General features: G+C 45.8%; 1 protein-coding gene, 1 long non-coding RNA gene and 1 pseudogene across 5 annotated transcripts in view; 1 reads left to right on the top strand and 2 right to left on the bottom strand.

Moving 5' to 3' along the window:
• IFT43 (intraflagellar transport 43) overlaps positions 1 to 26,345 on the top strand; it is a 98,872-nt gene that overhangs the window by 48,554 nt on the left and 23,973 nt on the right. For all 3 annotated transcript variants that reach the window (XR_005200285.1, XM_017528580.2, XM_017528581.2), the window contains exons 4-5: positions 24,689 to 24,721; positions 25,371 to 25,417. Coding sequence is in view for 2 of the 3 variants with exons in the window: in XM_017528580.2 (XP_017384069.1) it covers positions 24,689 to 24,721; positions 25,371 to 25,417 (80 nt within the window). In the remaining variant the exon portion in view is untranslated. The remainder of the gene's footprint in view (positions 1 to 24,688; positions 24,722 to 25,370; positions 25,418 to 26,345) is intronic.
• Positions 2,422 to 8,988, bottom strand: LOC108304426. Its single transcript, XR_001825247.2, has 2 exons — positions 8,959 to 8,988; positions 2,422 to 2,747 (listed from the first exon to the last, which is right to left on the bottom strand). It is a non-coding gene; the product is annotated as an uncharacterized LOC108304426 (long non-coding RNA).
• LOC108304422 lies at positions 3,170 to 3,931 on the bottom strand (annotated as a pseudogene). Its single transcript, XR_005200284.1, has one exon. The product of XR_005200284.1 is annotated as a 60S ribosomal protein L7-like 1 (transcript).

Raw genomic sequence — 26,345 nt, 5'->3', positions numbered from 1 at the left:
TGGTTGGATTCTTGGTGAGGCCATTTTCCGAGTTACGTTCTTAAGTGTCTTTCCTTGGCACATGCATGTAAGGAGTGAGATTTTATGTCTCTTTCTCGTCCCCATCATGAGGGCTCCACCCTCATGATCTCATCTAAACCTAATCAGCTCTGAAAGTCCCACCTCCAAACATCATCACATTGGCGATTAGGGTTTCAACCTGAGAATTTTGGGGAGACACAATATTCAGCCTATGGCAGCACCTTATATATGCATTACACTAACTTTGTTGGGTAGATTTTGTTGAATAAGGTAGGTATCCCTGTGCAAAGAAGGTAGGAGGAAAGTATCATCAGTGAGAAGTAGAAGGGCTGTTTATGGAGCTGTTGAGGAGCTCATAGCTAAGGAATATGAGTTTCTGGGCTACCTCAGCTTTATTTGTATCACACTGCCCAGGATGGAGAGCAGAACATGTGTCAGCCACCTCACTGCTTAGAGATGTTGGGTGCCAGGGCTAAATTGCTCATCCCTGAGCCACAGAAAGGGCTAAGTTCAGGAATTGCCTGGGGCCTGGGATCACTACCAGTCCTTTCCCCTTGGCATCAGAGTCATGGCTATGCCAGAGAGTCCATCTTGGAGCTGTCCTTGGCTCTGAAGTTGCCCGAGCTAGGACACTTGTGGTGGGTCACTGACTTGGCCATGGGGAATAGAGCTGAAGAGAAAAAGCCAGCTTGGTAAAGAGGGAAGGAAAGGTAGTCTGATTAAGTTTTGTCTCAAAGTGTCTGTTTTTGGGTTTGTCCCTGCATTGATCTGCAAGGGAATGAGGCAAGTAATGGCCCCTCAGGGACTTTCAGGACTTTGCTCTCAATGTCAGCCGTCATTTTCAATCACCCTCTCCCTCCCAGCCATTAATTTTGGCCCAGGATCATGGGGACTTGTCCATCTATCACTCCTAATTGACACTAAATGATCTGTCAGTTTATTGATGAACGGCAGGAGTGGAATTGTCACAATATATTTTACTTTCTAACAACTCCTCCTGACAATTTTACCTTGTCCATCTCTCTCTCCTCACATAAATCTCCATTGGCCGCTCATTCCTTCTCATGGGCTGTTCTGGTGCCAGCCACTTCCACACCATCTGCACGCATCAAGGACACCAAGATGGCGGTAGAACTGCTGTGTGCTAGTCCCGAGGTTATCCCCCTTCCCTCCTCCTCTTTTTTTTTCCTCTCTCTTTTTTTAATGGCATAGATGTTCTAAGAATACTAAAGGGCTCTGTCCTCTCCCTCTATGTCATTGCCATACCAGATCTTTTTGCCTCTTTTTAGCAGCAAGTAGTTAATTCCTATTAGGCTGCGAAAGCGTGAAAAGCAAAAACTCATGGAGCAAGAGGGCTCCGAGATCGGTAAGCACAGTTGCAAACACATATTTTGTCCTCTTAAACCAGCTCTGTTACAGGCTGTCCATCCCCATAGAAGTCAATTTCCCAGAAAGGCGTCACAGAGGGAAGGTTAGCTGGAGCTGCCGCTGGTGTGCCGTGTGCTGCACTGTGGGTGCCGCTGTACCATGATGTGGGCACTCCTTGCCTGTGTCCCTGCCGGGGTAGATCTAGCCAAGGACCTAGGCTGGTCACCTGTGACAACGAGAAGTCTCATCCATCCACCCCAGTTAGCCATTTATATGTTATTTTTTCATTGCTTCATGTCTTTAAAAAGACAGGGAAGTACTATGTCAGACATTCATAAGGGTGCAGTTATTTAGTCTCAAGAAGGTGTGTCTATGGATGTGAACACGCTTTATCCCGTACGTGGCCAAGGATGAGTAGAGAAGTTCGATGATATATAAACAATGCAATTGATTCCCTTCCTCATACCTTTCCCGTTGCTGCTGGAGATCGTTTTTGTTAACTGATAAGGACTGTTTTTGTTTATTAACCATCGTGACATTAGCCTTTGTATCAAAATTAATAATTCCTTAATGTCATCTGATATCCAGGTCATATTGAGTTACTTCCATTGTCTCCAAAAATGTATTTTATAGGTGGATTGAAAAAAGGACAAATCAAGGTCCATATATTGCATATAGTTGTTATATTTCTTTCTTCCTTTTTTTTTTTTTGAGTTGGAGTCTCACTCTGTTGCCAGCCTGTAGTGCAGTGTAGATTATAGTGTAGATTGCTCACTATAATCTCCACCTCCCAGGTTCAAGCCATTCTCCCACCTCAGCCTCCTGAGTAGCTGAAACTACAAGTGCGTACCACCATGCCTGACTAATTTTTGTATTTTTAGTAGAGATGGGGTTTCACCATGTTGGCTGGGCTGGTCTTGAACTCCTGACCTCAGGTGATCCTCCCGCCTCAGCCTCCCAAAGTGCTAGGCATTAGCCACCTCGCCTGGCCTAGTTGTTATATTTCTTTTTCTTTTTCTTTTTTTTTGCAGAGACAAGTAAACATTTATTTTTGTACCTTTCCTCCTCTGTGTATTTCAAGTCTTTCTCACAAGGCCCCAGGAATCACCAGATTCAATTATGTCCCTGGGCTTGTCCACTGCTGCAGGAGTCTTAGGGAGCCTTGTACAAATGCTAGAGTTACTCAATTACCAACATTAAACCCTAGAATAAGAGATGCAGCAAAGCAGAACTCCTTCCTCCATGTAATGTACTGATTTCAGACGAGGCAGCAGCCAATGTAGAAAACGCTGGAATTTTTCCTTGGAACTGGATTGTGATGAGAGGTGCTTGCGATGTACATAAGCTACTGTTTTTTTCTTTTGAAACAGTTTCGCTTGTTGCCTAGGCTAGAGTGCAATGGTGTGATCTTGGCTCACAGCAACCTCTGCCTCCTGGGTTCAAGCGATTCTCCTGCCTCAGCCTCCCGAGTGGCTGGGATTACAGGCATGCGCCACCATGCCCGCTAATTTTTGTATTTTCAGTAGAGACAGGGTTTCACCATGTTGGTCAGGCTGGTCTCGAACTCCCGACCTTAGGTGATCCGCCCTCCTCAGCCTCCCCAAGTACTGGGATTACACACCGCACCTGGCCAGCTACTGTCTTTTCTTTCACCGTTCCTTTCCAGTTTTTAAAGATAAAGCAGGAAATAATCTTCTCTGAAGATACTTGATAGAAATTCTCCAAACCCAAAAACACATGCTTCCACTTCATTGATAAAAATTTATTGCAGTTTGGTACCTGGTTCTAGTTCAGCTGGCGGTTAAGCTTATTGATGCATTCACCCCGATAGCCAGGTGTGCCCATCTCCTTGAGGAAGCCCACTCTATTTTTGGTAGCATGACGGGCCACTGAGAGGTGGAAAGGGCGCAAGAACCATGAGATCTCCTGGGAAATGCTTCCCCGGGAAGGCAATTTCATGAATGAGGTCTTCCAAGCAAATGACACCAAACTTCCCCAGGTGCTCCTCAATCACAGTGTTGTCTGTCAGAGGGATGGTCTTATTCTTGACCCTGGCTTGTCCACGTTTCAAAATGAGTTCCCGGACAGACTTCAGATTTGGAAATCCCCAGGTCACATAAGGTTCCACTATATGCAGCATTTTTAGGTTCTGGGGAATGACTTTTACAAAGACACCACTAAAAATTTTCTTTAGGCGAAGTCTTGCAATGGTTCTCTGCACCAGTAAACTCACACCATCAATCCTTTCAATGCGTATGACAAAGGTCAAAGAATGTTTATCTGGCAATTCCAAGGCGTGAGGCTTCACTTCCAGTCGTCTGACACGCACCTTGTCACGTGTCTGCCGCCAGGAATCATGTAGGAATGATTCCAATCGCTTAAACCTGGGCCCTTTTCCTTTCCTCTGCTCCTTCTTTGCCAAAAGTGCCTGCTTTGCCTGAGTGGCTTTGAGGGCTTGATAAGCCTTCCTCTTTTTCAGGAGATTTTCTGGAACCAAAGGGATTTTTCTTTGCTCTTGCTCCGCCATCTTTCCGGTGTAGCAGCTACTCTAGTTGTTATATTTCTATAGTCTCTCTTTTATTCTGCAGCAATCGCCACCCCCTATTTTTTCCCCAGTGCCGTTGATCTTTCCTCCCTCCCTTTCTTCCTTCTTTTTTAGAAACAGGGTCTTGTTCTGTTCCTCAGGGTAGAGTGCAGTGGCATCATAGCTCACTGCAACCTTGAACTCCTAGGCTCAAGTGATATACTTCTGCCCCAGACTCCCAATTAACTAGGACAGGTGCATGCCACCATGCCTGGCTAAATTTTTAAAAATGTTTTGTAGAGACAGGGTCTTGCTGTGTTGCCCAGGCGGTCATGATGATTTCCTTTTTTAAAGAAACGTGTCCTGTAGAGTTTCCCACATTCTGGATTTGAGTCGTTACTTCCTAGTCATGGTGTTTAACTTGTTTCTCTATCCCTCATATTCCCTGTTAAACTGATAATTAGATGTAGCTCTAAATGGTAGTTCCATTTAGGCCAGTTTGGGCAGGAATACTTGTAAGCAGTGCCGTGTACATCCCACTATATCATCTTGAAGGCACAGGTGTGAGAAAGCACAGGTGTCTGGTCATTCCACTTTGAGCCTGTGATTGACCAGTGGGGGCAGGGCTGTGTGAGTCTCCATTTTATATCCTCATCAGACTCCCTTCTCATGGTTGGAACATCCATTGATGATAGTTGCTAGAGCCATGATTTCATTAAAGGTTGTTGAATGATGATTGTCTAATTTCCATTTGTTAACAGAAATTCTTCTGTAATGTACTGTCTCTCACCAGCTAGTTGGTTGCTTGAAATACATTTTATACTTGTAATCCTACCTTTTTCTCCTAGTATTTTCATTTTGAAAAATTTCAAGCCTATAGAAAAGTTGCAATAGTGGTACAGCAAACACCCATGTATACTTTTACCTGGAACAACCAGTTGTTAGTGTTTGCCTAAATGTGACTTTTCCCTTATTCTCTGTGTTTTAAACTTTTAAAAAATTGAACTAATTAAGAGCTGCAGCTGCCTTTGCCTTTGCATTACTATTAATAGTAACAAGCAAATAGTTACTGTGCAAGAGATGTGTGTCTGTTTTGTTTGCATCTGGGTCTGTAGGGCTTGGTACACATAGGTGCTCAGTACATATTTGATCAATGAGTAAATTTTGGTCATTTCTTACATAGTTCTAATAATTGAAAAGGGTGTCCCTGGTATGACAGGCAGCTCTGATTTTCAGTAAAGTAGAAGGACTTAATCCTTGACCTTCAGATTTTCATCTGTAAACACAATTTTGCTCATTTAGTTTTCAAGAAACGCAAAACAAAACTGAAATATTGAGAACTGATTTTTCCCTTGCTACCCTTAGCCACAAAGAACTTGGAATCGGCATGGCATGACCGGAGTCCTGAACAATGTGTGTGAACAGTTGTTTGGTTGTTAACTAAGTCAGTCGGGTACCAGAAATGAGTGTTCAACATTTGGTGAAGTCAAATGGGGCTGTTGCATGTGAGATGGTTGAGAAGGAAGGTCTTAGGTAGCTAACTGTGCTCCCATTTCCAGTGGCTGTGCCTAGAGTTTAGGGGCTATGTCCCCATTTCTGTGGTTTTTGGAGATGCTTGTGTGAACTCTGCTTGGACCTCTGTCTCAATTTCACCATCATGCATTTTGCCCTGCATAGATGGTTTTCTGCCATGTGCCTTCTGAGATTTGGTCAGTTCGGAAAGGATGGCTCTGGGACCATGTAACACCATATCTTGTTAATGTACATCTTAGATTTGTTTATGCTAGATAGGTTCCCCAAAGTGTAATTTTTTGCTTTGCTCTCAACTTATATTCAGAGCCTGGACAGAAAGATGGTAGAGGAAGAGCTAGGTAAGTTTTTATTTTAATGAACTTAGAGAATCCACAGTTATTTTTAAAAACTGGGATTCAGCTGCATTGTTTATTGCAGGAAATCATTATATGTTCAGCAAGATTTGAAGATGAAGTGAGTAACCCCCAGACTGTGTATTGTGAAGGCTTTAAATATGGCACACATAGATCCATAGGCTAGGGAAGAGGTATGAAGGTGCATCAGCCTTTTTCTCATTGAGGATTTGGGGGAGCACTTTCATGAACTGCTACTTGTGTTGATATAGTGACATTTGATGCAGAGCAAGCAGAGACGTTCTAGGTTATGTTCATTGCAGTTTAAGGCCTCAGATGGCTAGTGACTAGTATCACAAAGCCCATTTACTTAGGCAAATGACTAAGCATGAAATCATTGGACTCTTGCACTTCTCTTGAGTGCCTCCCATTCAAAGGGGACAGCAGTGTGTCCCCACAAGCCCTGCTGCAGCAGCATTTGGATACTTTACTTCCCACTCTGAAAAGCAAAGCAGTCCTCCTGACAAGTAGCCCTGGTCAGTTCTCTCCCTGGATCAGAAGGGAGCACCCAATGCCCTAGGGAGGTAGCTGGAGAATAGGTAGGGGCTTGAGATGAACTTGTTGCCTATGCATGTGTGCCAGGGAGAGGACAGCTGAGACCCAGAGGCCACACATTGTACAAGGCTGCATCTCTAAGGACCCGTCAGCAGAACTGTTTCCCAACTGCCTGTGGGCTGGACTTGCAGGGAGGCTGCCAAAAGATGGCCAGGTGCAGGCGCAAGCCTTCCCTCCCTGAGAGCCTGCTCCCAGCTTCCTCTCTGGCCTTCAGGTTTTCTTAAATGAAGCAACCCTTGACTTTCACTGTAATTAAAACCAAGAGTGGTTCTACAGTGGGTTCTCTGTACGTCCTGTGAAGGTTTTGACTTTTGGCCTTTACAGTTTCTAGTTTTGCAGAAATGAAAATGCTCTGGTGACTACAGCAGGTCAGTTATTGGAGCCAAGGGTAGTATTGTAAAGTTGGAAGGTCTCAGAGAGTCAGGAGAGAAATGAGCGGCCCACGAAAGTGTCCCTTAAATAACAGCTAAAAGCACAGCCGCCTATGGAATATTCCTTTGTTTTTCTGGACTTGCACAAAGTTAGAGCCAGTCTCATCCAATGTCCTGTCAAATTCTAGTGTTTCTACTAAGTGCTTGCCAGGGTCTGCTTGAACCCCTCCCACTGGGGAACTTGGTAGAAACAGCCCCACTGATTCTGTTTTTTAATAAAAAACAGTTGTACAAGCAAACTGATAGCTCTTTAATGATGTAAAAATTCAAACAAGGCAGATAAAGCTAAATTTGACTAAAACTAGTATTTACTGTGATCCTGGCCATCCCTCCTGAAGTAATTACTGGAATAGTTTGTTGGTGTCTTTTACACACTTCAATACTTTAAATGTACTTTAAAAAGTATATTTTTTATATATAAACAAATCATATTAAGTGCATTCTGCACCTTACATTCTTTTTTATTCTTGCAGTAAGTACATCCTGGAGATCTTTTAGTTCACGTCTGTTTACCGCAGTTTTCTTACTGCTCCATGATAATCCCGTGGTATGGATGCCCTGTTCCCCTGTTGGTGAACATTCAGTTCTTTCTTTCTTTTTTCTATTTTTGCCATTATCTTCCCCCTGAGTTTCTTTAGACAGCTCTAGACTTTAGGAAATTTGCAGCTTCATCCTCAGAAACAGATTCTGGTTTCCAGGGATGTGCTGCAGAACCCGTGTGTGGAGAGCCTACACGCCTTGCCTGTCCAGTTGTTTAGATGAGGACACACACACTCCCATACCCACGTACACACATTATTTATTGTGACTTATTTTACTGGGCACTGTGCTAAACACAGTTATCTTTTTCCTCAAAACAACCCATGGAGTAGGCATTGTTATTATCCCTGCTTGCAGATGAGGAAACTGATTTTCAAAAAGTTAAGTAACTTCCTCGGAGTCACACAGCTAGCGACTAGCCAGCCAGAATTTGGACCAGGTAAGTCTGATCGTAGGGATCATGGTCTCATTCTCAGCGCTTTGCTGCCTTCTGTTTTATTTCCCCTTGACACCTGATAACAGCGTCTTTGCCCATGGTAGAGCCTCAGCAGATATTCCCTGAGGGCTATTTTGACAAGAAACCAATATGTTCGGTTTGTGAGAATAATGGCAAGGAGTGCATGCGTGACCTAAGCCCTTCCCAGCTTCCTTTGACCTCGCTTTCTGCAGAGCTGTGCTCCAGCCAGCTGCCTGACCCACCAGAAGAAAGTGAATGCAGAGGATCCAGCCTGCTCTTAGGAGCACTGGCCAAGGCCCTGCCAGCCCTGCCAGCCCTGCCATTAAAAGGCTTAATTAGGCTAGTCATTAAGTTCAATTAAGCATTGGAAATGATTGTCCCTTCTAACCCTGCAGTGCCCTCTAAGAACTGGATCCATTCCCAGGCAGCCTGCTCGGGAACCAGGTTCTAGTTACAGGTGCACCTGTAAAACTGCTTCTGGTTTTGGGGCCTGTGACTTCACTGCTAGACTGAGGACAGAGTAGCCCAGAGCGAGACACTCTAAGTACGTGTTATATCGGGTTAGGTGTCTGCCTTTGAGGCCATTTCCTAAGTTCATTTCTGAGCCACCTTTTCTTATTGGGCCACCGTTTCCCTGGGTGTCATTAGGAGTCAGGACATCTGCCTGTGCCGTGGGCACAGAGCAGAGCCCTGGGCTGGGTGAGAGGAGAAGAGGTACAGTGTAGCCCTGTGCAACCAGCTCAGTTCCCTTGGCCTCTGTCTCTTCAGCCTTACACAAAAGGGGTCTCAAAGGCCCTCCCCAACTCCAAAAGGATGTGTGAACATCTGAAACATACTTTCTAGATGACTTGCTTGAAACAAGTTCCTTTTGTTTGTGATTTATTTTATTACCTTGAAATGAAACAGTTGACAAGCACTGAGGCGGGGCCAGGGGCCAGGTGAGTAGAGGCAAGAATGAACCGCCACAGTGTGTTTAGGATGAGCACGCCAGACTGCAGAGGGGAGGAGGAGGATAGTTGGGCAGGGTAGAGAAGAGCTCATATGCAGGGCCTGGAACTCCAGGCAGGCCTTATTTTTTTAGGAAATAGGAGCCATTGCGGTGTTGACAGGCGTGGGACTGGTGGTGCAAGGTATCACGCTTTTTTTTTTTGAGACGGAGTCTCGCTCTGTTACCCAGGCTTGGGTGCAGTGGTGCGATCTTGACTCACTGCAGCCTCTGCCTCCTGCACTTCTGAATGCCTTTTTGACATGGCACAACCTTGGGGTACTTGCAGATGTAAAAGGAAATCTGTTTCTCCCAATGTAGAGTCCTCTTGGCGCAGTGTGAAAACTGTTTTCTCCTACTGTGCCCTCAGTACTCCGTTTGTATGTGTATAGAAGTTTTTCTCCATCCACCACCCATTTCTGCAGTGGACACCACGGTTTCCCTCAATTCTGATGCTATCTGCCTGGAGTTAACATCAGATCTCACAGATTCAGAGCTGAGTCCCACAAGACTGGCCTACATTTCCAATGCCGGTTGCAAGCCCTGGGTTATTTCACCTGTGTGTCTGAACCACTGGCTATAATCAAGTGTTCCTATGACCCCCTGTCCAGTTTGATTAATTTGCTAGAGTGGCTCACAACTCAGGGAAACCAGTTTATTACAAAGCATATTTTATTTCTCTTTTTTCTTTTTTGGGACAGAGTCTTACTTGCCCAGGCTGGAGTGCAGTGGCGCTATCTCAGCTCACTGCAACATCCACCTTCTGCCCCATGTGCCTCAGCCTCCTGAGTAGCTGGGATTACAGGCATGTACCACCATGCCCAGCTAACTTTTGTATATTTAGTAGAGACCCAGTTTCACCATGTTGATGAGGCTGGCCTTGATCCCCTGGCCTCAGGTGATCCACCCGCCTGGGCCTCCCAAAGTGCTCCCAATGAGCCACCATGCCAAGCCACGAAGCATATTTTAAAAGATGCAAATGAAGAATATAGGGCAAGGTTTGGAAGGGACCTGATTGTAGGAGCTTCCGTTCCCATGGAGTTGAAGTGTGCCACCCTCCCATCACGTGCAGACATTCTTGCTCTGCAACCCAGAAGCTCTCTGAACCTAGTCCTTTTGGGTGTCTATGGAAGCATCATTGTGTAGACACAATTGATTAAATCATTGGTATTGGCAGTCAGCTCAACCTTCAACACATCTCCCTTCCTGAGGTCAGGGAGTGGGTTTCCCTGGCAACCAGCCTCCATTCTGAGGCTGTTCAGAAGCCCCCCTCCATCTATCTCCCATCAGTCATTCATTAGCATACAAAAAGACATATCACTTTGGAGATTCCTAGGATTATAGGAGCTATGTGTCAGGAAACCAAAGATTTACAGTTGGCCTTTAGAACTGAGAAAGTCCACCTGTAGGAGGATTTCCTTCTGCCTCTACCACCCCTGAAACATCAAGGCCAACCCTTCCTCTGCCTCCTCCTGATGCACTTCCACATAATGGGTAGTAAACATGTTTTTCTTCCTTCCAATTTTCCTCTGGCTTACTTTATTGTAATACAGTATATAGTTATATAACATACAAAATATGTATTGATTGACTAATTATGTTATTAGTGAGGCTTCCAGTCAATGGTAGGCTGTATGTGGTTAAGTCAGATTTCAACTATATGAGGGGTCAGTGCCCCTAACACCCACATTGTTCAGTGGTCAACTGTATTTGGATGAAGATCAAACAGATATTTCTCATTCTCAATCACCGTAACACACTCTTCTTAAGGGCTTACTCATCCACATTCTTAATAGCAAGTGTTCTGTTCTCTTTTCAGGCTGGACACAGTTGTGGAGAGGGTCTGTTCATCTTTTTCCCCTGGGTTTGCCAGCTTTTTCTCTAGCATATCCTGGCAGTGTTTCTCATTCGCATCCTTAGAATTGTACTCCTCTTGCATCCATGTCAAATCATTGCTTTGTCTTCTGAAACCATATGTGAAGGTTAACTAATTAGAATTATGTGAGGTGGCTTTTTCCATAGGATATGTATTCCTTCCTGACTAGAGTGAGTTCTCACTTGAGATGTGCTGTCATAGTTGGAGTTAAAATCTGCAATCAACAGAAAATCCTATTAACAGAGGCCTAAACAGAAAGGATTTTGTCTCACTAAAGGAGGGGTCCAGGGCTTAGCAGCCCAGGGCTGTAGGTACCTGCAGAGCCAGGAGGGATGGAGCTCTTTCCCTTTCTGTCCCAGCGTCCTTAGCATGTGGGCCCTTGTCACCATGCCCATGCCTCCTGGCTGTGTGATGGCTGCTGTACCGCCAAGCCTCACCTGTTTTCCAGGCAGAAAAAAGAGCGACATGAAAGTGAAGGAGGGGAGGGCTCTTTCTTAGCAAGAAGTTGTGTTTTTGGAGGTGAGGGAGGGGAATGTGCTGCATTTTTCTCGTGGGTCAGAAATGAGGTGCATGACTATCCCTCAGTCCCAGAAAGGCTGGGAAATGGATGTTTAGTTGGCTCATTGTCACCCCAAACAAATTGGTATTTGAATCAAGATGTGGGGAGATGGCTTTGGGTGGGTGCCAAGCTATCTTCTGCGGTCTGACCCCATCAAGCTGAGTTTCAGAAGTCACTAGATGAGACTGCCCTACTCTAAAGACTGTGTCATGTGATGTGGAGGGTTAGGTGTGTAGGTAGTGCAGAAATCCTTTCACCTAATTCTAGAAGCTTCCCAGAGGTGGAGAACCCTTCAGAAAGATATGAAAGCCAGAAAAAGTTGCTTTTTAGACAGGAATAAACAGAAGTGACTGAAATGAAGAAAGGGAACCAAGAGGCAGAAAAAGTAAAACAGGAGATGGAAAAAAAAATGAGAGGGCTACCTGCCGAGAAACTGCGAGGTGAATTAATGGTGTTGCGGAAAGCATTGGCCGGCTGGTGGGAAGGCTTTGTGAGCGGGACAAAATGTTTCTCCTGTGGGGCTGCGGGGGAGCCTGTAGATGGGGTCAGCAGGTCAGGTGGCAAGGGCAGGCTGCTGGACTTGCCACTGAGGGTGGCCCGGACAAGTTCAGCAAGGGAGGCAGGAATATGTGTAAGCAGGGGAAGCGGCAGGTCCCCAGAAGCAAAACGTATGAAGCTACTCCCCTGGGCATACCCAGCCAGCACCCATCTCAGGGGTAGCGGTCAGTTACAGGATCGAGGAGGAGAAAGACAGCATCTCAAGCAAGGACAAGCAGCACAGGGAAGAGACAGGATGGGAACCACCACCACACCAAAATAATGACGATGGTAGCAACAGCTACTGTTCACTGAGCACTTCCTGTGTGCCAAGTTCTATGCAAAATGCTTTGCCTGAATTAACTTATTTGATTCTTGAACAACTTTGTGAAGTAGAATGTGATATTATCACCAGCTTGGCAGAGTTTAAAGTGACTTGTCCAAGAGCATGCAGCTAATGAATGATGAAACTTGGTTCTAAACCCAGAACCTATGACACTTTGTTCTGAACTTAGAGCTGATTCCTGCTGCTATAACAAAGACTCCTGCTGCCCACAGAATGGGCAATTTATAAATGATAGAAATGTGTGTCTCACCGTTCTGGAGGCTAGAAAGTCCAAGATCAAGGCACTAGCAGATTCAGTGTCTGGGGAAGGCTACTCTGTACTTCCAAGATAGTGCGTTGTTGCTATGTACTCATCTGGCGGAAGGCAGAAAGGACTAGCTACCCACTAGCCCTTCAGTAAGGGACTAATCCCTTGTGATGGCCTTGTCACCTTCCGAATACCGTGGCATTGAGGATTCAGTTTCAACATCAATTTTGGAGGGGCCACAAATATTCAAGCCGTAGCACCCTCTGACTTTGAGCCGGAGACCATACTCAGTATCACTGGCTTCAAGCTAAATTTAAATTTAGCTTGAATTTAAATTGGGGCCCGAGATTAGAGCTCAGCACGTACACCTTGGCTGGCCTGATTCTGAGTGACTGAGCCTGGGGTTCCTGGAGTCCTGTCTGACCTGGGGAATAGGAAGGTTGGTTTCTGAGCTCCCTGTGTTTGGAAGGTTTGGCAGGCCTAGGTAGCTATCCTCTTTCCAACTGTTCGGAGCGAAAGGAAATAAGTCATATTAAGCAGGAAGAAAACAAATGGAAATGTTAAGAGCAAGTTAACTGTTTAGGAGAGGAGTATAAAGGGAAGTAACTTTTCTCTGTGCAATTGGGAAAGTTGTAGCAGGTCCGACAATAGCTAAGAAAAAGAAAGACGGACCAAGGAGGAAAATGCCTTAAATTCTTAGGTAGAAAGAGTGTTTGGGTCAACTTTGTTTTGCCTAAAAGTAATTGAAAAAGGGAAGAGGCAGGTCTACCGGCCTGCCCGCCCGCTCACCTGCCTGCCTCCCCACCTGCCTGCCCGCCTGCCCACTTACCTGCCTGCCTCCCCACCTGCCTGCCCGCCCGCCTGCCTGCCTGCCTGCCTACCTTCCTACTCTGTTCCTTCCCTCCCTTCCCCTTTTTTCTTTACCCTGCCATGTTGTCATTGCAGCTTCCAGACCTGCACACTACATTGTCTTGATTGAGATTTTAGGGCTGGATAAACCAGTTGCAAGGAAGGGACTGTGTGGGGGTTGTCAGAATAGAGGACTGTATTAATGGGGAACAGATGTGGGTGGGGGCCAGAATCTAGGGGAGGCAGGGTCAGTGATCATTCACAGAGCTGGGGAGTCCTGAGAAGCTATGGAGGCGTCCCCCTTCCATTTGGAGATGGAGAAAATGAGAGCTAGGGAGGTTAAGTGACACTGAGTTATAGAATCTTAGAGTTAGAAAGGCCCTTAAATGTCACCTTGCCCCACTGCCCAAGGTCGTACAGCTAATTAGTATAATAGAATGTGCCTCTTATTCTGCAGCCATGCCCATTCTCAAACCTTGAGTGCTGCGTGCATTCATCTCAAGTTCACGAAAAGGCCATGCACTATACTATTTGTGCAAGAGTGAGTCTGTTAGAATAAAATTGTCTTTACTGCTGTCCTCTGGGACCCTCACAGAATTGAGATGTTGATCGTATGAAGCCATCTTATTGAACAAAAAAACTTCCAAGGAAAAAAGTTGTGTCCCCTGAGCCAGCCAGTCTCTGCTACGGGGGCCCGCTGCTTTGCAGAGTGAGCAGCTGAAAGCCAGGAGGGAATGATTAGAGATGCCAACCATTGGTTAAAATTCTCCGAACATAAATGATCTCCTTGTTCTCCCTTTGATGGATTCGGTCTCTCAAAAATAAAATGCATCTGTGAACATCACACCTACTTCTTTCCTTTTCTTTTTAGTGTTGTGTGGAGAAGTACCCGAAAGCAATTTTAATATAGATGAAACAGGTTGGGCACACATAGGTATAAATATGCATAGGAAATGGAGGCCCCTCACATCATCTGAGTTTTTTCTGGTCTAGTGGGTCAGTCAGTGATTTTACTTTCTGACTCCCGCTGCCCCCTCCAGAGCTGAATACTGATGGCTATACCAGTTTCTCTAGCTTTCACAGCACCCATTGTACAAGAGCCCACGGGACAGAGTGGCAGGGTGCCCTTGGTTCATATTTACCAGGGATTCACCAGGGTGGGCTCTAAGCCTCCCAGGAGGCTGCCACACAGGGTCCTGTGCGCCCCCAGTGGCTCGCATGCTGACAACCAGAACTGAGGCACCTTCAATTCGTGTATCTCATCACTTGGGTGAGTCTCAGTGTATTTATGGGATTTCAGGGGGACCACAGGATATAAAAGAAGAACAGAAGCAGAGAAGATGAGTTAGTTACTAGAAGGAAATCTTTACAGGTTTCCCCATTATAGAGCAGAAACTTCCAAACAGGAAAAGAGACCCACTCCAGCAATTAAACATAAATTGAAATAAAGGTTTCCAGACGCACTGAGAAGTTTGTCCCCTGACTTGTGGCACATGGTTTCTACTTGTCTCAGTCACCACATCCCATCTCATTTGTCTCCATCCTCCATCCTTGTAGCTCTGTTTTCCTAAGATTGGTGTGCAGTCCCGAAGTTATTCTTTTCCATTAGCTTTCAGTTCCTCTGATCATGCCAATGGAAAAGTCTCCATTCACAGCCAGTCTTTCTTTTTTAGACAGAGTCTCACCCTGTCGCCCAGGCTGGAGTGTAATGGTGAGATCTCAGCTTACTGCAACCTCCGCCTCCCTGGTTCGAGCAATTCTCCTGCCTCAGCCTCCCAAGTAGCTGGGATTACAGATGCCCGCCACCACGCCTGGCTAATTTTTTGTATCTTTAGTAGAGATGGGGTTTCACCATGTTGGCCAGGCTGGTCTCGAATCCTGACCTTTTGATCCGCCTGCCTCGGCCTTCCAAAGTGCAGGGATTACAGGCATGAGCCCCCGTGCCCGGCAGCCAGTCTTTCTTTAACACTTCTCTAACCCTGCTAATCTCCCCTTTTAATAAAAAAATAGGCTCCCCTTTTAATAAAAAATAGGCTGTATGCTCTTGGACTTTTGACAAACAGCAATATCTAGCTAATAAAATTTATAGTTTTTTAAAACTATGTTTTTTACAATTATCTCCCTATGGCTGGTGACGATAGCTTTCCATTGAGGATATAGAGTTTTCTTTAAAAAATTATTAAAATAAAACCAAGGAATCAATTAAAGAAAATACTAAGGAGTTGCAGAAAGTACATAGCTATAGCAAAATTCGTCAAGGTGGCACTTGGAAGTGGTAAATGTTTGGGGAACACTGTCATATGGCAGTTCTTCTTGGCTGCTTCTGCCTGCCCCCGCTTCCTTCTCCCAGTGGGAAGAATAACAGCTTCTTGCACTTAACTGCTTTGTGCTGCTTTTGTACTGCAGGATACAGGGTAAGCTGCATAATATTAGATCATTGACATCTCTATATGTGGGCATAAGTAACTTGAAAGGGGGGGGGAGTAAAGAACCCAGGGAAAATTAATTTCTGGCCCCAGATCCCCTCCTGATCCCTGATCCGTGTCACTGTATATGTTTATACAGTTGACACCAGTAATACCATCTTGTTTGGTCTGATTGCTTACCCACTCAGCCCTGATGCCATTCTCATCTCCAGCCACCACCTTTTCTGTATTTCAGCCACACCATGTCCCCTGCTGTTTTCTGAACTCCCTCAGCCCCTGCAGTCCTTTGACCTCTGTTCAGGGGGTTTCCCTCCTGCAGCTTTTCTGTCTACTGCAAGCCTCTTCATCTCTCAATTGGCATGGCTTCCAGGAAGCCTCCCCAGACCCCCAGCTAGAATGGCTGGTTCCCTCTTTAGTGCTCCCGACATTTTGCTTACACCCACCTCACCTGTCCTGTCTGATCTGGGGCTCAGTAGAATGAGCAGCACAAGCATGAGATTGTAAACCTCAGTTTCCAGGTCCAGCATTGGGTCCACTGGCTTCGGAGCCTTCATTAGATCTCTTGGAGGACTCCTGGCCTTAATTTCCTCATCTTGCAGCTGTACAGTTTGGGTGTGGTGGGAATCTTTTGATTTTTTTTTTAGAGATGAGGTCTTGCTTTGTTGCTTAGGCTGCTCTTGAACTGCAGGGCTCAAGTGATTCTCCCACCTTGGCCTCTTGAGTAGCTGGGATTACAGGTGCACACCACTGTACCCATTTGGTGGTGAGAGTCTTTTTGGCCTTACAGTATGTAAGTTTATGGAGGTGTTAGTGTTATTTTCGTAATGTTCTTTTCTCCCACCAGATTGTAAAATCTTGAGCGAAAGATCCCCAATTCCCAACACCTCTCACTCGTGCCTAGATGATTAGTGATCCAATAATGGTTTCCTGAATAAAAAATTGTTCACTAGAGATGCCTAAAACCTCTAGAGTTATAAATACTGATGCTTTTTCTTGATAGCAGGCATATTACATTATATATGTTCACATAACTGTAGCTACTCAAAGTGTTTCTGTGTATTTCAACCTTTTTTTTTTTTTTGGTACATTTAGTTGGAAGCAAACAAAGCTGTCATTTTTAATACGACCAGCAGGGGGCAACCTTTTCCCAGGAATTGCCTTGTGATTCACTGGGCCTTTGGCAGTCCATACACAGGACGTGGGCATGGGTTTTTATCTTTCTACCAGACATCTTACTGATGAACTGTGCGGGCGGGAGCTAAATATGGTCTAGTGTGACCTAAAACCCCCGAGTGCCAAAATTTGGGTGTTAGGGAATACCTGCCTGTTTTTAAAAGAAGGATGAAAAATGCGGTACCTACTAGCATATACTAGATGCTAAACCCTTGAATGGCAAGAACTAGAAACTGAGGGGAAAGGGTATGGTGACTTCAGCATTCACGGAAGATTTAAATGAGGAGAAATCTACTGGACAAGGAAAACTTCAGTTCATGAGAAATATCTAGCTTTTAATGAATATTGCAGGTGTGGGGGCAGCTTAGAGCAGAGGGACCCCAATTACCCAGCCCGCTGCCTGGGACGGGATAAGCAGCGTAGCCAGGATGGCAATGGCAGATCTGTCCTTTCTCAGATTTGGGTTTTCACTGTGAAGGCTCATTTGGCAGGTCACACATTTATAAAATAGAGCCTTGCTTCTGGATTTGCTGGTGACATTAGATGATCTGGGAATATTGCCTTCTCTCTCATGCCTTGCTAAAATTTACCTCAATGAGACTTGGTGGCAACTGTGAGGTTTTTATTGGACATTAAAAAGTTATCATGGTAGAAAACCTTATAAGAAAATGGCATTTTGATTCTCCAGAGGAGGAAATTTTTACTCGACATTTAAAAAATGTAAAGTAGTTTTGGCATCAGCGTAGTTGGTGTCTCTCTTCTGCTCTTCCCCGGCCAGTTTTTCTTCATTCATTTGGCCCCCGCTGCAGAGTGCCTTCTGTTTGTCATGGGCACTATGCAGGTGCCTTAGTATGGCTTTGGTGCTTCTCTCACCTGCAATAAGTTATAGTCAGAACCACTCATCCAAACCCTTTACATTCCTCCCTGGGTCAGAGTGATCCATGAGGGGTGGACTCCACGGGGCCTTCCCCAGGGACAGACGAGGCTGCACGTGCTTGGCACTTTGGTCTATTTTAGGCCTGCTCTGCCTTGCAGCAGGGAGGTGGGTCTAGGGTCCAGTATGTGCTGTGGATATTAAGAGACTTCAAGGACACTTCCCTCCATTTATCCCAGTTATGTCCCCTGCTAAAATAGGTTAACGGTGTCTAATTAACCACTGAACATTGTCATGCTGCATAAAGATAGTATCCTGGCTGTTCTCTGAGCCGTGGTACTTTATCTCCATTTAGATCTCTGCAGTCTTCCATTAAACTCGAGAGAAACATTTTAACTGAGATGATGTCTACATTAGGGTTGCCTTTTACCCTTCAGCACATAATCCATGTTGCCACAGTTACGGCCTTCTGTCTGGTGACGGGGAATCCAGGTTGTTTTGTGGTCCCTTCCCCAGAAGTTCATGGGGTCCCTGCAGTTGGGGGTCATAACTACTTGCTAGTCCCACTTGATTGTGATGGCCAGATAAGGTCCCTTGATGCAGCAAGGAGGAGACAGACCCTACAGGCGGGAATAAAACTGTGAGGATCCAAGATTCCGCCCTGGCCCCATGTGGCTGAAGTCACAGATGTGCACCTGGGATCAAGCTTGTGCTCAGTTGCCCAAATCGCACAGTCGAATGTCAGTGTGGGCTCTAAATGCCAAAGAAAGGGATTACATTTGAGCAAAAGAAATTCAGAAAGGGGGGAACATGGAGAGAAAGGTGACTTAGCAGGACAGGATCTCTTTTTTGCCATGATGCACACTGTTGCATTGTAAATAAAACATGTATAATAAATCACAGAACAATTAAACCAGCATTAACTACCAAGTTGTCAGGACTAACAGAGCTGTAGCCCTACCATAAGTTGAAAGGATGATCCGGGAATATTGCCTTCTCTCTCATACCTTGGTAAAATTTACCAAGGAAATATGGAGAATATTAGTTGGATTTGAAGCAGAGGAGCATTTCCCATGGTGTAGAACTGCCTGCATGTCTCCATGGTGTGAGGGTTGGGAACTGAGCTTTGGAGTCAGACACCCTGCTTGCATTCTGGCCCTACCACTCTTCTAGGTAGGTGACCTTAGGCAAGTTACTTACCTCTCTGAGCTCCTCACTTGTAAAACAGAATAAAATCAGGTACTATGATACTGAAATAAGATAATGTACACTGTACAGGACATGTGTGATGATGTAATTGTATAACAGTATTATAAATACTATAACGACAGTGGCTGGTGCCTAACAAGCTTCATAAGTGTTGACTTTTGTCATCAGTCATCATCCTTCTCAGGGCAGACTCGTAGGGGACGGGGTGGCATAAAGGAAGGGTGGCCTGGGGGCCGGGACTGGGCTTTCTTTCCCCTGAGAGTTGGGAGTAGGTGCACTGAACCAAGCAGGAGGGGCAGCGTAGGTCAGAGAGAAGCTGGGATGAAGACCAGGCGGGGTCTGGGTGAGTGTGGGGCTGAGGAACTCGGCCTTCAGTGCAGGTCACAACAGCAAGACGGCACCCATCACCTTCACCTCCTCTACCTGAGAGGCCACGCTTCTGAGCACTCGGAAGCTTCATGGCTGAGTGTTCTAGGCAATTTGGAGAGGGCCATCAGAGCCTGCGTGTTGTGGGGAGGGGCAGCTGGTATGTGTTTCCTCACTCACCCAGCTCCACAAGGTGGAGGAGGTGAGAGAGAACGTTTACTCTCATCGTCCCGGGTTAAAACTTCATTCTGCAAAATGGCCAAAGCAATCAGTGAGTGATGGAGTAGCTCTTAAAAAGAAACCTGGCATTTAATTAATTTTTCAAAGTGCTGGTTCAGCAGCCTCTATGTTTTACATTTTGAACATTGAACAAGCATCTCTAATCGGATCTGGCTTGCTCTGGGTCTGGTGCGCTGGAGAGCACCTGCTTAGTTTTCACGAGCACCACCGACTCGGGCATGAATTTCGGGATCCCTCAGGAACAGAGACTTCGCCTAGTGGACCATTCAGGCCTCTTGCTGTTTCTTCCTCCCCTTATCCTTTAGGTCAAGCCCACGTTCATTAGCGCGTCTGTTAGAAGAAAGTAGTCAAGTTGGGAGGAGAAGGCAAATAAGTTTCAGTTTTGCTGCTTAGCACCTGGTTCAGCTGAATGTCTCAAATAAGGTTTAGGGCAAGGAGTCTCATCTACGTGACTAGGTCCCATTTCTAGAGGTTACTACCTCCGGGGGATTGGAAGTAAGCCCAGCCCAAATACGCTGAAAAAGCTTCTGGGTGAGTCTCGTGCATCACTGAGTACTCGGCAGCTTCGTGGGTGAGCACGACTAATTTAAAGGATTCTCTCCAGCTTCCAATTCTCCGTCTATACTATATCGTGCCTTCCATAAGTAGAGAAAGTCAAGAAGGGACATCTATACAGTAAATCCAAGCAGGTGTCTGCGTGCCCTGGGGATATTGGATAATCAGCTGGTATCTTCCTTTCAAAAGGCTTGAGGCAAAGTGTTTGGGATGTAGGGCGAAAGTCGGGAGCCATGGATTCTAGCTGCAGCCTCACTGCTAACTAGCTGTGTGATCTGGGCAGAGACTACAGCTGCAGTGCCCAGCCTCCCTCTCTGTGTATAAAATCGTGCTGCTGAAACCTGCTTTTCCTCTTCTCCAGAGCTCAGCCGAGGTAGTGTTTATAGATGTGAACGTCTTTGAAGAGTATTGAAGAGTGCTGTGTGAGGTGATCTTGCTGGAATTCTCATGATTTGCCAGGTTCGCCAAACCTAATAGCCACTTGTGGGGAAAAAGGCACATGGGTCCTGAGTGTGGAAATAGCTGGCAGCCCAAGGCTGTGCTGATCTCAGCTGTGCAGACAGCCTGCCAGGGGCCGGAGCAGGCCACACAGGCCTCATCCACAGCCTCAGTTTCCTCAGAAGTTGGGAATGAAGCATCTGTGAAGAGGTGCTCCTGAACCCCTAACTCTTTACCTCAACCTCTGTCCCCACGCAGTCTGGGAAGTGGAACTTCCACGTCAGATGCTTCCCTGATTACCTGCCCTGTGGACTGTGGTAGACTGCTGTGTTTTAGGTTCTTGTTTGCTTGCTTGCTTGCTTTTAATCTGTCACCAATAGTTTAAGAATACACGCAGGGCTGAGCACAGTGGCTCATGCCTATAATCCCAGTGCTTTGGGAGGTGAAAGCAGGAGAATCACTTGAAGCCAGGAGTTTAAGAGCAGCCTGGACAACATAGTGAGGGCCTGTTTCTACAATAAATAGAAAAAAAAAAATCGCCAGGCACAGTGGCATGCACGTGTAGTCCCAGCTACTCAGGAGGCTGAGGTGGGAGGATAACATGAGCCCAGGCGTTTGAGGCTGAAGCGAGCCATGCTCCCAACACTGCACTTCACTGTGGGCCAAAGAGTGAGACCCTGTCTCTAAAAAAATAAAAAATAAAAAATAAAAATATGCTCCATGACTGGGTATGTGTATATATAAAACAGAAAACAAGTCGTCTGCCTAATACCTATCCTTACTATTTTCCCACACTGTGTTTTCTATGCTATTAAAAAAGAAAGATGAAAGAAAAATTTTAAAAGGAAGGAAAAGCTGGCGGTGATCTCCTAAACTGGTTTCATGGCTCACCTAGTGGATCATGACCTGAAGTTTAAAAAACATCGTGCTAGATTCTGTGTCTTTTGCTGGGCTCTGTGTCACTGCACTAGCCTGGGGTGCCTTTGAGGACCAGGCAGATAAAGTAAATCTGTAAGTGAGGTTTTATTTCAGAATGGCACTTTCAGTCATATTCCTGAGATACATACACGAATTATTTGCATATTCACATTTCTATAAAGAAATATACTCTGCCAGTTTTCCTAAAACACGCTCCCCACTTTGACTTTTGTTGGGAGGAGAAGGAAAATAAGTTTCAGTTTTGCGGCTTAGCAACTGGAGTATTTAGCTGAATGTCTCAAGGCTTAGGGCAGGGAGTCTCATCTACGTGACTAGGTCCCATTTCTAGAAGTTTCCACCTCAGGGGGATTAGAAGTAAGCCCAGACCGTGTACATTGAAAAAGCTTCTGGGATGAGTCTTGTGCACCACTGAGTACTCGACAGCTTCATGGCTGAGCACGGCTAATTTAAAGGGATTCTTTCATTACATTCGATAGCTGCATAGCTACAGGACACACTTTGCCAGACTCCTCACTCCTACTGGAAAACCAGCAGCGCGGATTCCATGATTCAGGACTGGCTCTGGACCCCCAGTGTTCGGGAGCAACGCGGGGTTGGGGGAGCTTGGGTTCATCCGGTGCACAGCCAGTATTGTCAGTTTAAAAAGTTAAACTAGAAAGTTAGAGTCCAGAAATTTGGATTTTTATACAGAATCTCCCCATTTTGGCAGCGGATTTACATTAAAACAGAACAAAACAAAAAATAGACGGCAGCATGGTTTAGACCAAACTCGTCTGCAGGCTAGCTGAGGCTGGGAAGTAGCCAGTGTCCGTCTGTGACCCAGATCAGAGGCAGGGTGCACCCTCCCACTCAGTGCTCTCCCAGAACCTGTTATTTCTGGAGAGAGAGAGAACACGCCACCTGAGGGCATCCCTGCTGCCCATCCTTGAGGACTCCATTGGATCTTTCTCCTTCCTCCGCTGGGAGAAAAGAGAGGGGGGAGAGTCCTTGGGCTCCCCCTAGAGGGAGAGAGAGCAGGATGTGGGCTCAGCAGCAATTAAGCTGAATATTAAACTCATCCCCCTTTTGGATGTTGAGTGGATAAATGGCAATTAATCAGCCTCCCCCCAAAGATTAGCATTATCGTTATTGTTTCCTTCAGACAGAATAGCCGCTGGTTTTGCCACCGCACATTGTGTAGGGGAGGAATGATTCGGTCATAACTCCTGAGGGTGTTTGGAGATGAATGTGTCTCTTATGTACACAGCAAAGGCTCCAGCTTGTTTTCCTAGCCCCTTTAATCCCAGGATTCTTCCCTTATCCCTCTTTTCATCCAAGCACTTCTACCCTTGGTGACATTAGCTGTGTCATTTGGACAGTGTGGGTACAGAGTTTAACTTCATGAGGACAATTAGAGGCATTGGTCCTCGGGAATGGGGTGAGCTGGGAAGACAGCTTCTCTCCTGTCATACAGACAGAAGGTAGCTTTGGTGGCTACTGGGTGCTCTTCCTTTAGGATTCCCTTGACTTAGAACAGGCATTGCAAGTCTATAGCATCCAGCAACACCAGGCTGAGGACGCCCTGGGCACCCTGCAGTGCTTTCCCTTTGGTGCCCTCCCACTGCCCATTCTGTTCCCTTCTGCCCTCCTAACCGTCATTGCTGAGTCTCCTTTATCTCTCTTCAAGGGTCGAAAACTGCAGCCTGGGAGACTCCCTTAGAGTTGTTATACCCTGTTCTTCCAGCTTGACCTACCCACTTGCCTACTTCACTTCAGCCGTCATTCTTTCTTTTTAAAAATAGTACAGTTGTTAGAGAATTAAGTTCCATGGAAAACAGTCTATTTAAACTTTGCCTTACTTTTAAAAATTATTTAACAATTTTTAATTTTATTTCATTAATGTTTTCTGAGACAGAATCTCACTCTGTCACCCAGGCTGGAGTGCAGTAGCATGATCTCTGCTCACCACAACCTCCACCTTCTGTGTTCAAGAAGTTCTCCTGTCTCGGCCTCTGAGTAGCTGGGATTACAGGTGCCTGCCACCATACCCAGCTCATTTTTGTATTTTTAATAGAGATGGGGGGGCACCATGTTGGTCAGGCTGGTCTCGAACTCTGGACCTCAAGTGATCCACCCACCTTGGCCTCCCAAAGTGCTAGGATTACAGGTGTGAGCCACTGTGCCTGGCCAAATTTTTTATTTTTTAATTGACAAAAAATTAATGTGGAATTATACTTTTGGCAGGGGAGTTATTTGTGTTTTGCAGGAATTGCTGGTTGGCTCTGAGAAACTAGTTCTTATTCTTACTGGGGAGGCTCGTGGCCCCGTGTCAAGGCCTACTTCCTGCCTCCCGACCATTTGCCACTCTTTGCCCCCACCCTTTGCTCTTGCTCATCATGGTGCTAGATTTCTGACTTAAAATAATTCATTTAAAACAAACAGAAAACCCACAATAACAGAATTGTGGAAGTTTTCAGACATAAAAAAATGTAATCACCATGTATTCAATATTCAACTAATAATCATCAATATTTCACCAGTCTTAGTAGAAAACTTCATATCAGTGTTTCTCAAAGTGTGAGTAGTGACCTACTTAGATTAGAATTTTAAAATGCATATTCCTGGGCTCTGCCTCCCCCAGACCAGCTGATTCAGAAATCTCCCCGCCAAGCCCACTGATGTGCTATCTAACAGGCTCCACGGATGGTTGTGATGCACACTAGCATGTGAGAACCACTGCCGTAGATACGCGTGTGTGTCAGCCCGGCCTGGCACTACTCACCCAACATTTCTCGTCCTTCGTGTGAAGGACACAGAAAAGCAGTTCCTAAGGCTGAAGCCTGAATGCGAGTCTAGGACATCGCTTTTTGTGTGTTGGAAGCTGCAGGTGCTGACAGCTAACGGCACCAAGTAAGACCCCGGGCCTTAGTCCTAAGAAAACGCTCTATATATCAGTCAGTTAATTGCTGAAAGAAAAGCAATCACCTGTATCTATTTGAATTTTAAGCTTCTCACTCAACCTGCGCTTAAACTCTCAACAATTCAATTTGGAGTTAGGCCGATGCAAAGCTGTAAGAAGGCACTGCAGCATCTTTAGCGCTCTCATGCTGGCTGTGGACCTTTCCTCTAAAGAGGACTGCAGACAAATAAAGCACTTGAGATGCACTCATTTGCCTCCGCTTTTGAACCCCCCCCCCCTTAAGATAGTACCCCAGTGCATGAGACCAGTGGGCTCTCAAAAACCTTTTCTTTTCTTTTCTCTTTTTCAGATTTAGGAGGAAAGCTGCTGAAGAAATAGAAGAGTACGTTTCTGGTATTCTTACGGTACCCCACGCTGATCTTGGTCAGCAGTGCAGTCATAGTGGCACTTTATCTGTTCCACCTATGTCGAACACAGTCTTAGAAGTCTAGGCTAGAGTTGTTTATGCCTGACGAATCCAAGGTTTGGTTAATCCTGCTTCCTCAGCTGAAGGTCTGGACTCTGCCATTGATGCCCATGTCCTGTCACCCACTGTGTGGTTTTTAGAGTCATACATCCAGATATCAGGGTACCTGGCCCATGCCTCCTGCATTATTGATATAGATGGGCAGAAGCAATACCAGCTTCTAAGCCTAGCCTTCTCATAAGACTTGAATCAGAAAAGAAAGAAGTTTTCTAGATAAAGGTGGCTGTGAAGGCAGGGCCACCCAGTGTCCCACTCCCCGGAGCAGAGGGAGCATTCATGTCATAGTCTGTGTGCTGCTGTCCTCTGGAATAGCACATTGCACAGCCTGTGCAACCACACACGGCACACCCAGTGGCCTAATTAGGTTTGACCAAGTTGAAAGAGAAAAGCAGGTCCAGGGATGTTTTCATCTAGGAGAAAGAATGGATACAATAAACATTTGGGATGCTCCTTTCTGTGTTTGAAACTCATTTTCTGCTCTCCTTTTCTTCTTTTTTGGGGGCAGTTTTCGCCTCAGACAGCAGAGCCCGAATGGATCAGATTGCGGAGGAGGTAAGAGCCCTGGGAGGAAGCCAAAAGGTCTTCTAGAGAGGCCCCAGGACGTTTCTGGGGCTACAGCTAAGACACTGCTGACTGCCGCATTACTGAAGACATTTGCAGTGGTCTCCCGACGCACACTGACGCACATCTCCACGCCTTGCTGAATGCTGCCACCTCTGTCCAGAGAATCTCTCCCTTCTGTATCTGCTAACACTGCCTATCCTTCAAAAGGTCAGCAGAAGCATTCCTTCCCCGGAAACGTCTTCCCTTCCCATCCCACGCCCTCTCTGACCGGATGTTCTTTCTCCATGCTCCTCTAACCTCCTTGGCAAACCAACACTGTAGTAACAACCCGGCTAACAAATGTTTACTAGGTGCTGACTCTATCCCAGGCACTGTCCTTCCACTTCACACACGTTAAAGCATTTCTCCCCACAACCCCGTAGTATTACTGTTATCCCCATTCTACAGTTGTGGAAGCGGAGGCACGGAGAGGTTAAGTAAGTTGCCCAAGGTCAGAGTTGCTAAGTGACTAGAGCTAGGGTTTGAGCACAGTTAGGACATTCTGTGCTTTAACTCTTTGTTGGTTTGATTGTTTTCCCACCAGACTCTAAGCTCCCTAACGGCAGACAACACGTGTTATTTATCTTTGCATCTCCAGTGCCCAACGCAGAGTAGTTAGTTAATGGCTAGATAACTAGGCCATGAACATAAACTCAGGGAAAACAGTACTAAAAAGGCAAGTAGCTGTGGCAGAGTAGAAGCCTGTGTTCAAACATCAGGAGACAAGGTGAAGTTTGTGTGTGTCTCTAAAATGAAGCCCTCTAGGGAGAAGATTATGCTTGGGACCCAAATTATTATTGTTGTTGTTATTATTTTGAGGCAGGGTCTCCGTCTGTCACCCAGGCTGGAGTACAGTGGCACAATCTTGACTCACTGC

This window comes from Cebus imitator, unplaced genomic scaffold, assembly GCF_001604975.1.
Source record: "Cebus imitator isolate Cc_AM_T3 unplaced genomic scaffold, Cebus_imitator-1.0 Scaffold54, whole genome shotgun sequence".
Classification (NCBI taxonomy): domain Eukaryota; kingdom Metazoa; phylum Chordata; class Mammalia; order Primates; family Cebidae; genus Cebus; species Cebus imitator.
The sequence above is the reverse complement of the archived record's forward strand: the minus strand, read 5'-3'. Positions and strand labels throughout refer to the sequence as shown.